At 35.2% G+C, this 13,007-nt stretch overlaps 1 protein-coding gene across 1 annotated transcript in view; it reads right to left on the bottom strand.

Annotated features, from left to right (window-relative positions):
* Window positions 1–13,007, bottom strand: part of DOK6 (docking protein 6) — a 446,729-nt gene that overhangs the window by 245,730 nt on the left and 187,992 nt on the right. Inside the window, exon 3 of the mRNA XM_002757321.7 lies at window positions 10,917–11,031. Within this exon, the coding sequence (XP_002757367.1) occupies window positions 10,917–11,031 (115 nt within the window). The remainder of the gene's footprint in view (window positions 1–10,916; window positions 11,032–13,007) is intronic.

Here is a 13,007-nt window from a genome sequence, read left to right as displayed (position 1 = left end):
ATGTTTATCATGGATATTGGCCCATAATTTTCTTTTTTAGTTGTGTCTCTGCCAGGTTTTGATATCAGGATGATAATGTAACTCATAAAATGAGTTAGAGAGGATTCTCTCTTTTTGTATCATTTGGAATAGTTTCAGAAGGAATGGTACTAGTTCCCCTTTGTACATCTGGTAGAATTTGGTTGTGAACCCATCTGGACCTGCACTTTTTTTGGTTGGTAGGCTATTAATTGCTGCCTCAACTTCAGACCTTGTTATTGGTCTATTCAAGGATTCAACTTCTGCAAGGCTGATTCAACATATGCAAATCCATAAACATAATCCATCACATAAACAGAACCAAAGACAAATACCACATAACTATCTCAATAGATGCAGAGAAGGCCTTCGACAAAATTCAACAGCCCTTTATGCTAAAAACTCTAAATAAACTAGGTATCAATGGAAGATATCACAAAATAATAAAATCTATTTATGACAGACCCACAGCCAATATCATACTGAATGGGCAAAAACTGGAAGCATTCCTTTTCAAAACTGGCACTAGACAAGGATTCCCTCTCTCACCACTCCTATTCAACATACTATTGGAAGTTCTAATCAGAGCAAGCAGGCAAGAAAAACAAATAAAGGGTATTCAATTAGGAAAGAGGATGTCAAATTGTCTCTCTTTGCAGATGACTTGATTGTATATTTAGAAGACCCCATTGCCTCAGCCCAAAATCTCCTTAAGCTGATAAGCAACTTCAGCAAAGTCTCAGGATACAAAATCAATGTGCAGAAATCACAAGCATTCCTATACACCAAAAACAGACTTAAAGAGAGCCAAATCAAGAACAAACTGCCATTCACAATTGCTACAAAGAGAATAAAATACCTAGGATTACAACTAACAAAGGATGTGAAGGACCTCTTCAAGGTGAACTACAAACCACTGCTCAAGTAAATAAGAGAGGACACAAACAGATGGAAAAACATTCTAAGCTCAGGTTAAGAAGAATCAGTATCATGAAAATGGCCAAACTGCCCAAAGTAATTTATAGATTAAATGCTATCCCCATGAAGCCACCATTGACCTTCTTCACAGAACTAGAAAAAAACCACCTTAAACTTCATATAGAACCAAGAAATATTCCGCATAGCCAAGACAATCCTAAGCAAAAAGAACAAAGTTGGAGGCATCATGCTACCTGACTTCGAACTATACTACAAGGCTACAGTAATCAAAACAGCATGTTACTGTTACCAAAACAGGTCTAGACCAATGGAACAGAACAGAGGCCTCCCTAAGAAGTAATGCCATACATCTACAACCATCTGATCTTTGAAAAACAGGATAAAAACAAGCAATGGGGAAAGGACTCCCTGTTTAACAAATGGTGTTGGAAAAACTGGCTTGCCATGTACAGAAAGCTGAAACTGGACCCTTTCCTTACACCTTATACCAAAATTAACTCCAGATAGATTAAAGATTCAAACATAAGATCTAACATCATAAGAACCCTAGAAGAAAACCTAGGCAATGCCATTCAGGACAGGCATAGGCAAGGACTTCATGACTAAAACACCAAAAGAAATCACAACAAAAGCCAAAATGGACAAATGGGATCTAATTAAACTTAAGATCTTCTGCACAGCAAAAGAGAATGGGAAAAATTTTTGCAAGCTACCCATCTGACAAAGGGCTAATATCCAGGACCTACAAAGAACTTAAAAAAATTTACAAGAAAAAAAAAATCCCATCAAAAAGTTGGTGAAGGACATGAACAGACACTTTTCAAAAGAAGACATTTATGCAGCCAAGAAACATATGAACAAATGCTCATCATCACTGGTCATTAGAGAAATGCAAATCAAAACCAAATTGAGATGCCATCTCATGCCAGTTTGAATGGCAATCATTAAAAAAAATCTGGAGACAACAGATGCTGGAAAGGATGTGGAGAAATAGGAACACTTTTACACAGTTGGTGGGAGTGTAAATTAGTTCAACCATTGTGGAAGACTGTGTGGTGATTCCTCAAGGATCTAGAAATAAAAATACCATTTGACCCAGTAATCCCATTACTGGGTATATACCCAAAGGATTATAAATTGTTCTATTATAAAGACACATGCACACGTATGTTCACTGTGGCACTGTTCACAATAGCAAAGACCTGGAACCAACCCAAATGCCCATCAAGGATAGATTGGATAAAGAAAATGTGGCACATATGCACCATGGAATATTATGCAGCCACAAAAAGAAATGAGTTCATGTCCTTTGTAGGGACATGGATGAATGTGGAAACAATCATTCTCAGCAAACTGATGCAAGAACAGAAAACCAAACACTGCATGTTCTCACTCATAGGCAGTTGTTGAACAATAACACATAGACACAGGGAGGGGAATATCACACAATGGGGTCTGTTGTGGGGTGAGGTGCTAGGGGAGGGATTGCAGGGAGTGCGGAGATTGAGGGATAACCCTGGGAGAAGTACTTAATGTAGGTGACAGGGGCATGTAGGCAGCAAACCACCATGGCAAGTGTATACCTATGCAACAATACTGCAAGATCTGCACATGTACCCCAGAAATTAAATTATAATAATAATTTGCCATTTGTATTTATAAAAATGTGAATTGCTTAGTCATAATCTTTGCATAACTATTAACATTTTCTCCTAGTCACTTTATAAGAGTTTTTTTCCACATTACAGTTTTTCAGATTTTATCTGTTACCTGCATTTCCAATATTACTCTAAACTCTAATTCGTGTAGTAACTATGCTTGTGAATCTTTCACTGCAGGGGAGCTGTTTGTGTCTTTGGGCTCACATACATCAGTCCTTGTGTTTTATAGTTCTGGAGCATTTGTCTTTATAAAGATCATCTCTCCAATCCCTAGGTTACGCATACAGTTTTCCAAATTTTCTTTGAATTTTTTTTTTGGACTTTAACATATTGTCTTTGGCTATTCATAGATATTACATCATATAAATTTTAAATAATTTCCCTACTCCCAAAGTAAAATTTTGTTGACAGTCAAGTAGGAACTATACTAAAATACACTGTTAACATGGAAGGAGTTTATAATTTATGTTTTTATATCCAAGGAAATAATCTGTTTTATGTTTTTAAATAAGACTTGTTATTTTCCTTTATATAGTACCCTTCTTATTAAATCCCTCCTGAATATTTACCTTTTCCTGCTATGGTATATTGCTGTAGCTTTTTGTTAATTTTTAAAGTTAAAGTTAAAAATATATTAAAACAGAATCATACCGGATGTTACTTTGCTGACTTCATAAAATAAATTAGATCATATTCCTTTTTTATGAGTTTTAGTAGTTTCAAACGTTTAAAAAGGCATTATTAGCTTTTAAGTAGAATTCAGATATGAAAATCCTGATCTTACTGTTTTTTATAGTAATTGACTTTTAATCGTTTTTAAAACCTTTAATCCATGCCAGGGCATTGAACAGTGCTTGGCACATACAGGGTGCTCAATAAATATGAATGAATAAATCGCAAACGATGGGCAGGATTCCAATGTTAAAACAAGAACAAAGTAAAATTTCAAACATGAAACACCAACAGTTGCGTACACCCAGCTAGCAGCATGGGGGCTCTGGGCCCATTCCTTACCAGTGAAGTGTTGGAACTGTGACAGTTATGTTAGACTGCAGTGCCTCTCTGCACCCTGATACTGTGTTTCTCTATGGAGTCACCAAGGCAACACAGTAGATCAAGTGTGACTACCAGGTAACCGGTCACTCCCGGGAGGTAAGGGGGTTGGCTTGTTTGCTGCTTGTTGCAATGTGTGCTGCTTGTCCCAAAAGGGCCTAGTTTCTGGTTCTGGGATCTGCAACTGTGACACAAACCCACTGCCTGTGTGGGCATCCATCTGGGCTAATCACATTGCCTCTTTGAGACTTAGGGAAAAAAAAAATTCTTTTCCTCTAAGCCAGGAGTCTTTTTGTCATCTGTTAGGATTCACGAAAGAGTAACACATGAAACCATCAGTATTTGATTGTTTTCTGTGTACGGAGTTATCACCTCCTTGGTTAAATTTACTCTGAAAAGTATTTTATTCTGTTTAATGCAATTGTAGATAGGCTTATTTTAAAACATTTCCTTTTTGCGGGAGGCTGAGGCAGAGAATTGCTTGAACCCAAGGGCAGAGGTTGCAGTGAGCTGAGATCGTGCCACTGCACTCCAGCCTGGACAACAAAGCAAGACTCCATTTCAAAAAAATAAAATAAAATAAAAATAAAGAAATAATTCATTCTGAGTTGTATGTTGTTAGTTCAAATAAATGCTACTGATTTTTGTATGCCGATCTCGTATTCTGTATCTTCACGAAATTCATTTATTTATCCTAACAATTTTTAAATGGAGTCTTAGGGTTTTCTCCATATAGGATCATGTTATCTGCCAACAGAGGTAATTCTGATTTGGATGTCCTTTGTTTCTTTTTCTCTGATTTCTCTGGGTAGGATTTCCAGTGCTATGTTCAATAGAGCTGGCAAGGTTGCACATCCTTTCCTTGTACCAGATCTTTGAGAAAAAGCCTGCAGTTTTTCTTCATTGATTATGATATTAGCTGTGGGCTTTTTGTAAGTGGCCATTATTTTGTTGAAGTTTGTTCCATATACATATATATAATTTTTTTTTGAGAGTTGGCTCTCCTTCCATATAATTTTAGAATTCTTTGGGGTCTTTAAAATATAGACAATTATGTCACCTTCAAAAAATGGGCAGTTTTATTTGTTGCTTTCCAATCCATATGTCTTTTATTTCTCTTCCTTGCCTTCCTGTGATAGCAGAGCTTCCTTTACTCTCCTGCACAGCATGGTGGAGAGCAGGAAAGCTTTCCTTGTTTCCAGTCTATGGAGAAAGCATCAGGTTTTATCTTAAGTGTGACGTAGCCATAGGTTTCTGCAGATGTTCTTTATCAAGTTGAGGAAGTTCCCACCTATTCTTTCTTTTCTCATAGTTTTTATCATGACTGTCTTTGAATATTGTCAAATACTTTTTCTGTGACAAATGACATATTTTATTTTTTAGATTATTAGGGTTACTTTCTTGAGTATTGAAAATTACACTACCTTTTATTGTTACATTTTATTTTTCAAGTCATCCACTGGAAAAAAAGTGATGTTTTAAACTTTTATCCTAGACTTAATAATAATTTGCACTTAAAGAAAGACCTCAAGGAAAAGACAGCATATGGTTGTCATCTATGTTAAGTGAATATATGTTTGGTAATTAGCATCAGGACTTAGGTGAAAACTTGTGCGGTGCCCTAGTTGTTAACAGCACGCACTGAGGTTCAAAGTATGTCTGTTTCTTCTTTGGTTAAAGGGACAGAACAGTTCACAGGGCTGCAGGGAGCACTTTTTGCACTAATACATTTCCTATTCTTATTGCAGAACTATAGAAAGGTTTCAGTAGAACTACTGTTACTTTTTCTGTGTCATTTTGTATATTTGAGCTTTTAAAAATGACAAATACTCCCTGAATGCTGCAAAATGATTTGATATCAGCTGATTCTGAAACACACACAAAAAGGATCTCCTAACACGGGTCTCATAAAACTAAATGATTTTTTGACATTTTCTATCCTGAGGCAGTGGTACAGATACGCTCTCAGATAAGGAGAAGCAACACTCTTATTAAACTTTAGAAAGTGGGTTTCTTCAGACTTCACCACTGCACAATGCACCCATATAACAAAACTGTACTTGTACCCCAAATTTATACAAATAAAATGAAAATGGATTTCTTGTTATCATTTGGTAATTCCTTTGAGTATCTAATAATCTATACAATATCTACTTGACACAGAATTTTCTTGGAAAATAAAATTTTAATAACAGATATAAACCACTAGCTTAACATCTATCTAAAAATAATTTGCATTAAAAAGTAATACAATTTCTTGTTTATGAATTTCAAGTTCTTTTTTTTTTAATCCCCATCAGCATGTGTCATGAAGTTGAGGCAATTTACGAGAATCTTGCCATTATTTCTCAAAGACTTTACTAGCTTCAAGCAGGCTTATATCTACACATAAAAAGTAGTGTTAAAAAACAAAAATACTTTCAAGTAGGTCATATTTAAAGTAGTTGAAACTATTTGCTAAAAATTCAAATAAAAGCATTTGCATCTAACTTCAGCCATGTTGTCAGGAAATTCTCTGGGAAGTTAAGACCATTTTATCCGAATCAAGAGCCCTTCATTTCCCAAAAACCTTATATGAACTATAAAACCGTTATAAAAAAACCTTCAAATTTCACACTTGTGTGTGTGAAATTCAGACATAAGAAGAAACAGTATTTGTCAGCAAGAGGATTCTATTTGTTCCAAAATTTTTAAAAAACAGAATAGAACTTTGCCTTTTATGGTTAAACGTAGTTCCTTAATTAGTATGCCATGTAAACCATTTTTTCCCACTGGTAATTGATAATGGGAAAGTTTGAAGTCAGAAATATAGAAATTATCTGCTTATATTAAAAATAATTACAGTGTTCAGTTTAAATTATGGATTCAAAGTCTTACTGTGATTTATTGACACCACTACTTGTCAGCTTCAATTAAGAATGCTATTAGTGACCCTAGTTTGATGCTTCTATTTTGAAATTTTCCTAGTTAAAATAAAATTACGATCCTATTTCTTTATAAATGTTTTTCACTGAGGATAAATTGTATAATAACTTAATTTCCAATATAGTTTCCCTAAAGTTATTCTTCACAAATACCTGCATCTTAATTTCAACGTTTTGGCTCAACAAGAACTGAGCAAAGTTTTCCACAGATGTCTGTATCTTAAGCTGTCTAGAAATCTACAGAAGAGACTAACATGGTAGCAATAACTGTGATGGTTATAATCAGAGCAGCAGATTCTGGTTAGGTTTTACATGATCTATACACTGGTAACAAATGTCCACAGGGCTCTCTGGAAAGCAGGCGGGCAGAATTGCAGGCTTATGGGCTACAGGGGTAGGTTTTTGCAACATGAAATCAGTGTCAAAAGGTAAGCCATCTTGTAACCTTTGCATTTGTCCTACAAATGTGTGGTAAGTGCACACAGTGGCATTTCAGAGGAAACCAAGCAGGGCCTGAATAATTATTTCAAAGTTAGCCCTAAAACAGTATTCTAAAATGACCTTGAAGGGAGTGGTCAGTTCACTGAAAGAGCATGGGGTAGGCTCAGCCTTCTGCTGAATCACCTATACTGAAAAATGGAAATCTCACAATACAACTTTAAGTCTGGTTCTTCATTATTGTTCATGCCACTAGGTAAGCATCTAACAATTCCTATTAAGCCATTGCACAGTGGCAATGATTTTAGTATTGTCATTTCCATTGTTAAGAAATAACGCGGCCGGGCGCGGTGGCTCACACCTGGAATCCCAGCACTTTGGGAGGCCGAGGCGGGTGGATCACGAGGTCAAGAGATTGAGACCATCCTGGTCAACATGGTGAAACCCCGTTTCTACTCAAAATACAAAAAATTAGCTGGGCATGGTGGTGCGTGCCTGTAATCCCAGCTACTCAGGAGGCTGAGTCAGGAGAATTGCCTGAACCCAGGAGGCAGAGGTTGGGGTGAGCCGAGATCGCGCCATTGCACTCCAGCCTGGGTAACAAGAGCGAAACTCCGTCTCAAAAAAAAAAAAAAAAAAAAAAAGAAATAATGCATATCACTTCATCATTCTGAAAGCATTCTATACTGGGATGGCATAAGAGTTTAGTTTTGTAAACACAAGTTATTGGAAGAGATAATTTTTCTTCGCTAATTTTTAATATATCCTTGAAAATGCACTGGATTTCTATTTTACTTGAGTCTACTCTAGTTCATTGATATGTTTTTATTCACTTCCACTTTATTCTTTACCAGTAAACATCTCATTTTGGAAAAGTTTTAGATTTAAAAAAATTATGGCAAAGATAATACTGACTTTCTATATAGCCCATACCTAGTTTCTCCAATTAGTAATTTGTTAAATTTTCCTAACTAATCACCACAATTTATTAAGTTTTCCTTAGTGTCCTTTTTTGGTTTCAAGATCCCATCCAAGATACCACATTACATTTATTCACCATTCCTTCTCAGCTCCCTCTTGTTTGGGATAGTTTCCCAGGCTTTCCTTGTTTGTGATGACCTTGAAAGTTTTGAGGAATACTCTATCAACATGGTTTATCATTGTTGCTGTTCACCTTGGTCACCTGGCTGAAGTAGTGTCTGTTAGTTTTCCCCACCATAAAGTTGTTTTCTACCACCCCTTTCTGTACAATTCTCCTAGGGAGGAAGTCACCATGAACAGCCCCCACTTAAGGCACAGGGAGTCATGTTCCACCTTACATAAATTATTTGTGATTTTCTGCACAGGATATTTGTCTATACTTTCCTATATTCATCAACAACTGCTAAAGCATGAACTCAGAAATATTCATTTATAAATTGGGTTATAATCCTTTGCTACTTTATTACTCAAATTGTTCCATCTTTGGCCACTGGGAACTCCTGTGTCCCTTTGACATAAAGCAGCATTTTGTGATACTTCCTTACTTTCCGGCACTACAAGATGCTCTCAGCTCATCTTGTGTATTTTATGCCCCAGTCCTAGAATCAGCCATTTCTCCAAGATTCCTCGTTCCTATTACTAAAAACCAAGAAAGATCTGGATGCTTGGTGTACTTGGTAGTTTTATTTTAAAATTCTAAATCTTTATGGCCTTTAAATAAAAATTTAAATGCTTTTGTTAAGCCAACCCAGTGGGGAGAATGTTTGTTTTGTTTGCACTGAGCCTTGTGTAAAGATGAGGTGCTCTGACTCTAGCACCTGGTGTGTGTGTTGGGGGCGGCACTGCTCTCACACTTACTGTCTTGAACACCCTGGTCCTCTGTTGTGCATAGATCAACAAAATTCTACAAACCATACTTCAGAATTTCCAGATACTATATAAACACAAGTACTGCTGAATTTCAGTTAATGTATACATGAGTTTTTGAATTAATATATCAATATCAATATATTAGAGAGACTGACATTTATAAACCAAAAACTTGGGATGATGGGAACACAGAATTCAAATGTACTATTCAAATAATACACCTTTTTCTATTAAAATGCTCTAAGTATCAGAACGTAAATCAGAGCTTTACTTTCCATTGGGCCATTCGTATGTACTCTGTGATCTGTGAGGGAGAGGACATTCAGGTGATACCAAGATAAATGAGGTAGAGAAGGTCATGGAGCAGCAAAGATATTTAGACAAAATTTTAGGAATATATATTTTCTCCAACTTCCTAGAATATAGAATTTTAAAAAGGTATAGTCTTGTAAGCTTTATAACATGCACAAGCCTAGTTTAAAACCAATAGAAAGTTAAATGGAGAGTAGATTATATTGATGTAAATCAGAAAAGCCATCTATATAAATATATAAAATTGCATTAAATGTTTTTCAACTCTAATATGGGATTCAAGATTGTAACCAGATTGAAAGGAGCAATATACTGAATGAGTAAGTTATTAACTAAACATGAATTTTAGGTTAATATCTCTCCAAACACAACATAGGTAAGATTTTCACATAAAGAAATATAACTAAATATTGTTTTCTTCCAAATTAAAGGGCTCCATTATTTCCTACACATTCACAAGATTGCTCACTACAATTTTAAAATGTAAAGTAATTGGGAAAATTATAAATTTAAATAGTAAACATTACCTTTTACTTTGTTTTTTAAAAATACTTGTTTTAATACGAGAGATTAAGAGCCCCAAGAAAAATAAAGTGGTTTAATAGCTTCAAGATAGCGGACAGGAAGGCAGAAAAATAACTGGATAATAATATACCAGCAAGGTTGGGAAAGGGTGTTATTACAAAATGGGAATTTATATCAATTAACAGGCTTCTGTGCAACTCCAAAATGCCAATTTTAAATGATGAAATGAGGTTAGATGGCAAGTGAAAAGAAATATGCCAGGAGAGATGCATAAAGGCACGCAAGAAAAGAGGAACAAGAGATAAATTCCAGTTCAGTTTAGCTATACTAAGAAAAGGTAGGTGAGGAGACGTGAGCAATTTCAGTTAGGTAAAGAGACATTATCAGTTTTAGAATAATATAACCTGGTATTAATAGTAACCATAAACAAACTATACAAAACTAGAAGCACCATTTTCCTTTAAAAAATACTGAATAAAATTTCTCTTAAAGATCTAATCATTAATTTAAGTTCACATCTTGCAAACCTTTAGTACTTTTTGCTAACATCCATTATAAAACGAATGCACTGTTTCATTGAGCAAAATCTTTAAAAAGCGGTAAGCCAACTAATATATTACACACCACAGAGATTCCAACATGAAAAATACTGCAAGTTCAAACTATAAACTGCTTTACGTCTCAATAATGTCAGAGTGCTTTATGAACTGAGATGCTAAAATTCAATCTGAAATGTATTTACTTGCAGTACTGAGAATCCATGAAAGCAGCAAATTGCCCAAAGTTCTGTTTTGTGGTGTACGAGGACTTAAGCTGTGTGCTCTGCCATGCTTTTGCACAGCACCCTGATTCCTGCCCTCCCAAATGCCTAGAGACACATGGTGCAAGAACCAGAATATTGGTCATGCACTCACCCAAACAGCACCTGCCAGGTAGTGTTTACTTAATTCTCAAAGCTTGAATGGAAACCCCAACAAGCAGACCACCTGAGAACCAGTTTCAGACACAGACATAAAACAACAAGCAGCCAAACATCTGTAGAAATCAGTAATGTTGAGCTTCTGTATGAAGTCTCCTATAGCCCATTCTCATTACAGTAGGCCATCCTGTTCAATAGTGTATCTTAGTCCATCTGGGCCATTGTCTCAAAAGCAGCTCAGTTTCCTCAAGGGCTAGAATGCCAATAACCACTTACCCGATTCGCAGGCAAATGTCTTCGACGTTTCATCGTGAAAGATAATTGCCACTGCATGCTTTTTGGTCTCTCGGGGCAGTCTGGTTATATTTTTGATATTGTGCAGTTCAGTTACCTTAAAAGAAAAAATATTTTAAACTTAGTGTAAAGTATGTATGCTCCATGTTGGACTGCTGAAACAAAATGATAAGTTATCACAGTCTTACATGAATTTCCACTGGATATTCGTCCTCATTTTGAATTGACTTCAGCCAAAACCAGTAAAGAACAAAACAAAATGTCTTCTATTATGCTCTTAACTTTGGTCACAGACTATATTGTTTGGTGCATTTTGAAATGGACTAAACATTATATAGAAGAGTTTCATGGACTTGGTGCTTTTATTAAAGGTATATGCCTGGAAAATAATAGCAGTTGTGGTATGCAGAAGATTCTCATTAAATATCTGCTGAATATTGATTGTATTTATATGTCCCCTCTCTTAATTCTCACCTATCATGCAAGTTTCCAGTAGGACCATGGTCCTAAGGCAATGACACATGTCTGTCAGCAAAGGGAATGGAGAGCAAGCCCACTGCTCTAATGGACTGGCTCTCCAGAAAAATGCTCATAGTGTTCACACACCCATATACCACTTCTCCCACCAAAGACTATCCAAGATTCATGCACCCAGGTTAACAACTCATTATTTTATTGAGTAATTAATAAATATCAGTAACCTTATGTATTTTGGATTCTAACTCCTTATTGGTACAAGTACTTCTGCTACAACTTGTGCATCTTTAATTTTCCCCCACAGACAACAGAAACAAACAAATGTGTATTTCCTCAACAACTCTGCAAACAGAACACTGCAATAATAATATTTAATGAGTGAGTTTAAAAAAATGTTTTCAATGTGCTGAATTTTTTCTTCTTATTTATATGATTACTTATTTCTGGACCCATATTGTTAACAGAAAGGAGATGGGATTAACTATCATAATAAACAGCAAATTAATATCCTTTTAAAATGACAACCAATGATATTATGCCTATAATTACATGATCTGTTACAATAAGTTTATTACCTTTTGACTATTCTTTAATTTATCCTCTCCAAATGTAAATTTTCACAGGATATAACTAGCTTTTTCAAGGCTATTTTGCTGATTAATATTTTTATAAACATAATAACTAAACACAGGCATATTTACATATTTGAATATTATATAATAAATATTACATAATGCAAATGTAACAAATATATTTAATATTCCTTAGGATCTATTTTCCTAAGGAAATAATACTTTATTATCTTTAACATGTGGTAAGTACTTAGCAAGCATTTATATCTGTATTTAACATTACACTGTGTAAACTAGACTAATATCCTCAATAAAAACACACACCAAAAAAACCCTAAAAATCACAGGCAAGGACTCTATAACGTGGATGGAGATGAGCAAGCGCATATGTGGAATGGAGACTACAGAGAATTATCTGGAAGTTACTTGTCAAGGAAAATCACCCAATTCATCTGGTATTTTTTAAAGTTACAGTTGTTCATTATTTGTGATTGCTATATTTATGAATTCACCTACTTGCAAAAATTTATTTACAATCCCAAAATAAATAGTCATGGCACATCTGTGGTCATTTGTAGACATGTGCGTGTGCAGACAGGAGGGTGGGTTTCGACAGTGTACTGTTCACTGTGAAGACCATTAGACATTTATTAAGTGATTATTCCTTCCATAGCCTGTGGGAGAAGAAAAGACTGAAGAATCGGATTTATTCTCTTGGAGTATATGCTGTGAGAGGGAGGGCATATTCAGATATTTTAGGAATTATAAACAGAAGAACAAACATCAGAGAGAAATTCTGCTTCAACTGTAGTTCAAAAAGGTTAATTAGATTTTACTTGCTCTACCATTACTACCATTTAAGTTGAGGTATATGTTATGGGCTTAAGGACATAGTGATATTTTCTCCAGGTAAGCCCAAGTTTTTCAGTTATTTTATTTGCATGCTTAGTAACATTTGGAATATATAAATTATATTTAACTGTGCAATTTAAAAGCGTCATGCTATTTATTTTATGCATATTTT

This window comes from Callithrix jacchus, chromosome 13 (genome assembly GCF_049354715.1).
Source record: "Callithrix jacchus isolate 240 chromosome 13, calJac240_pri, whole genome shotgun sequence".
Taxonomy (NCBI): Eukaryota; Metazoa; Chordata; class Mammalia; order Primates; family Cebidae; genus Callithrix; species Callithrix jacchus.
The sequence above is the reverse complement of the archived record's forward strand: the minus strand, read 5'-3'. Positions and strand labels throughout refer to the sequence as shown.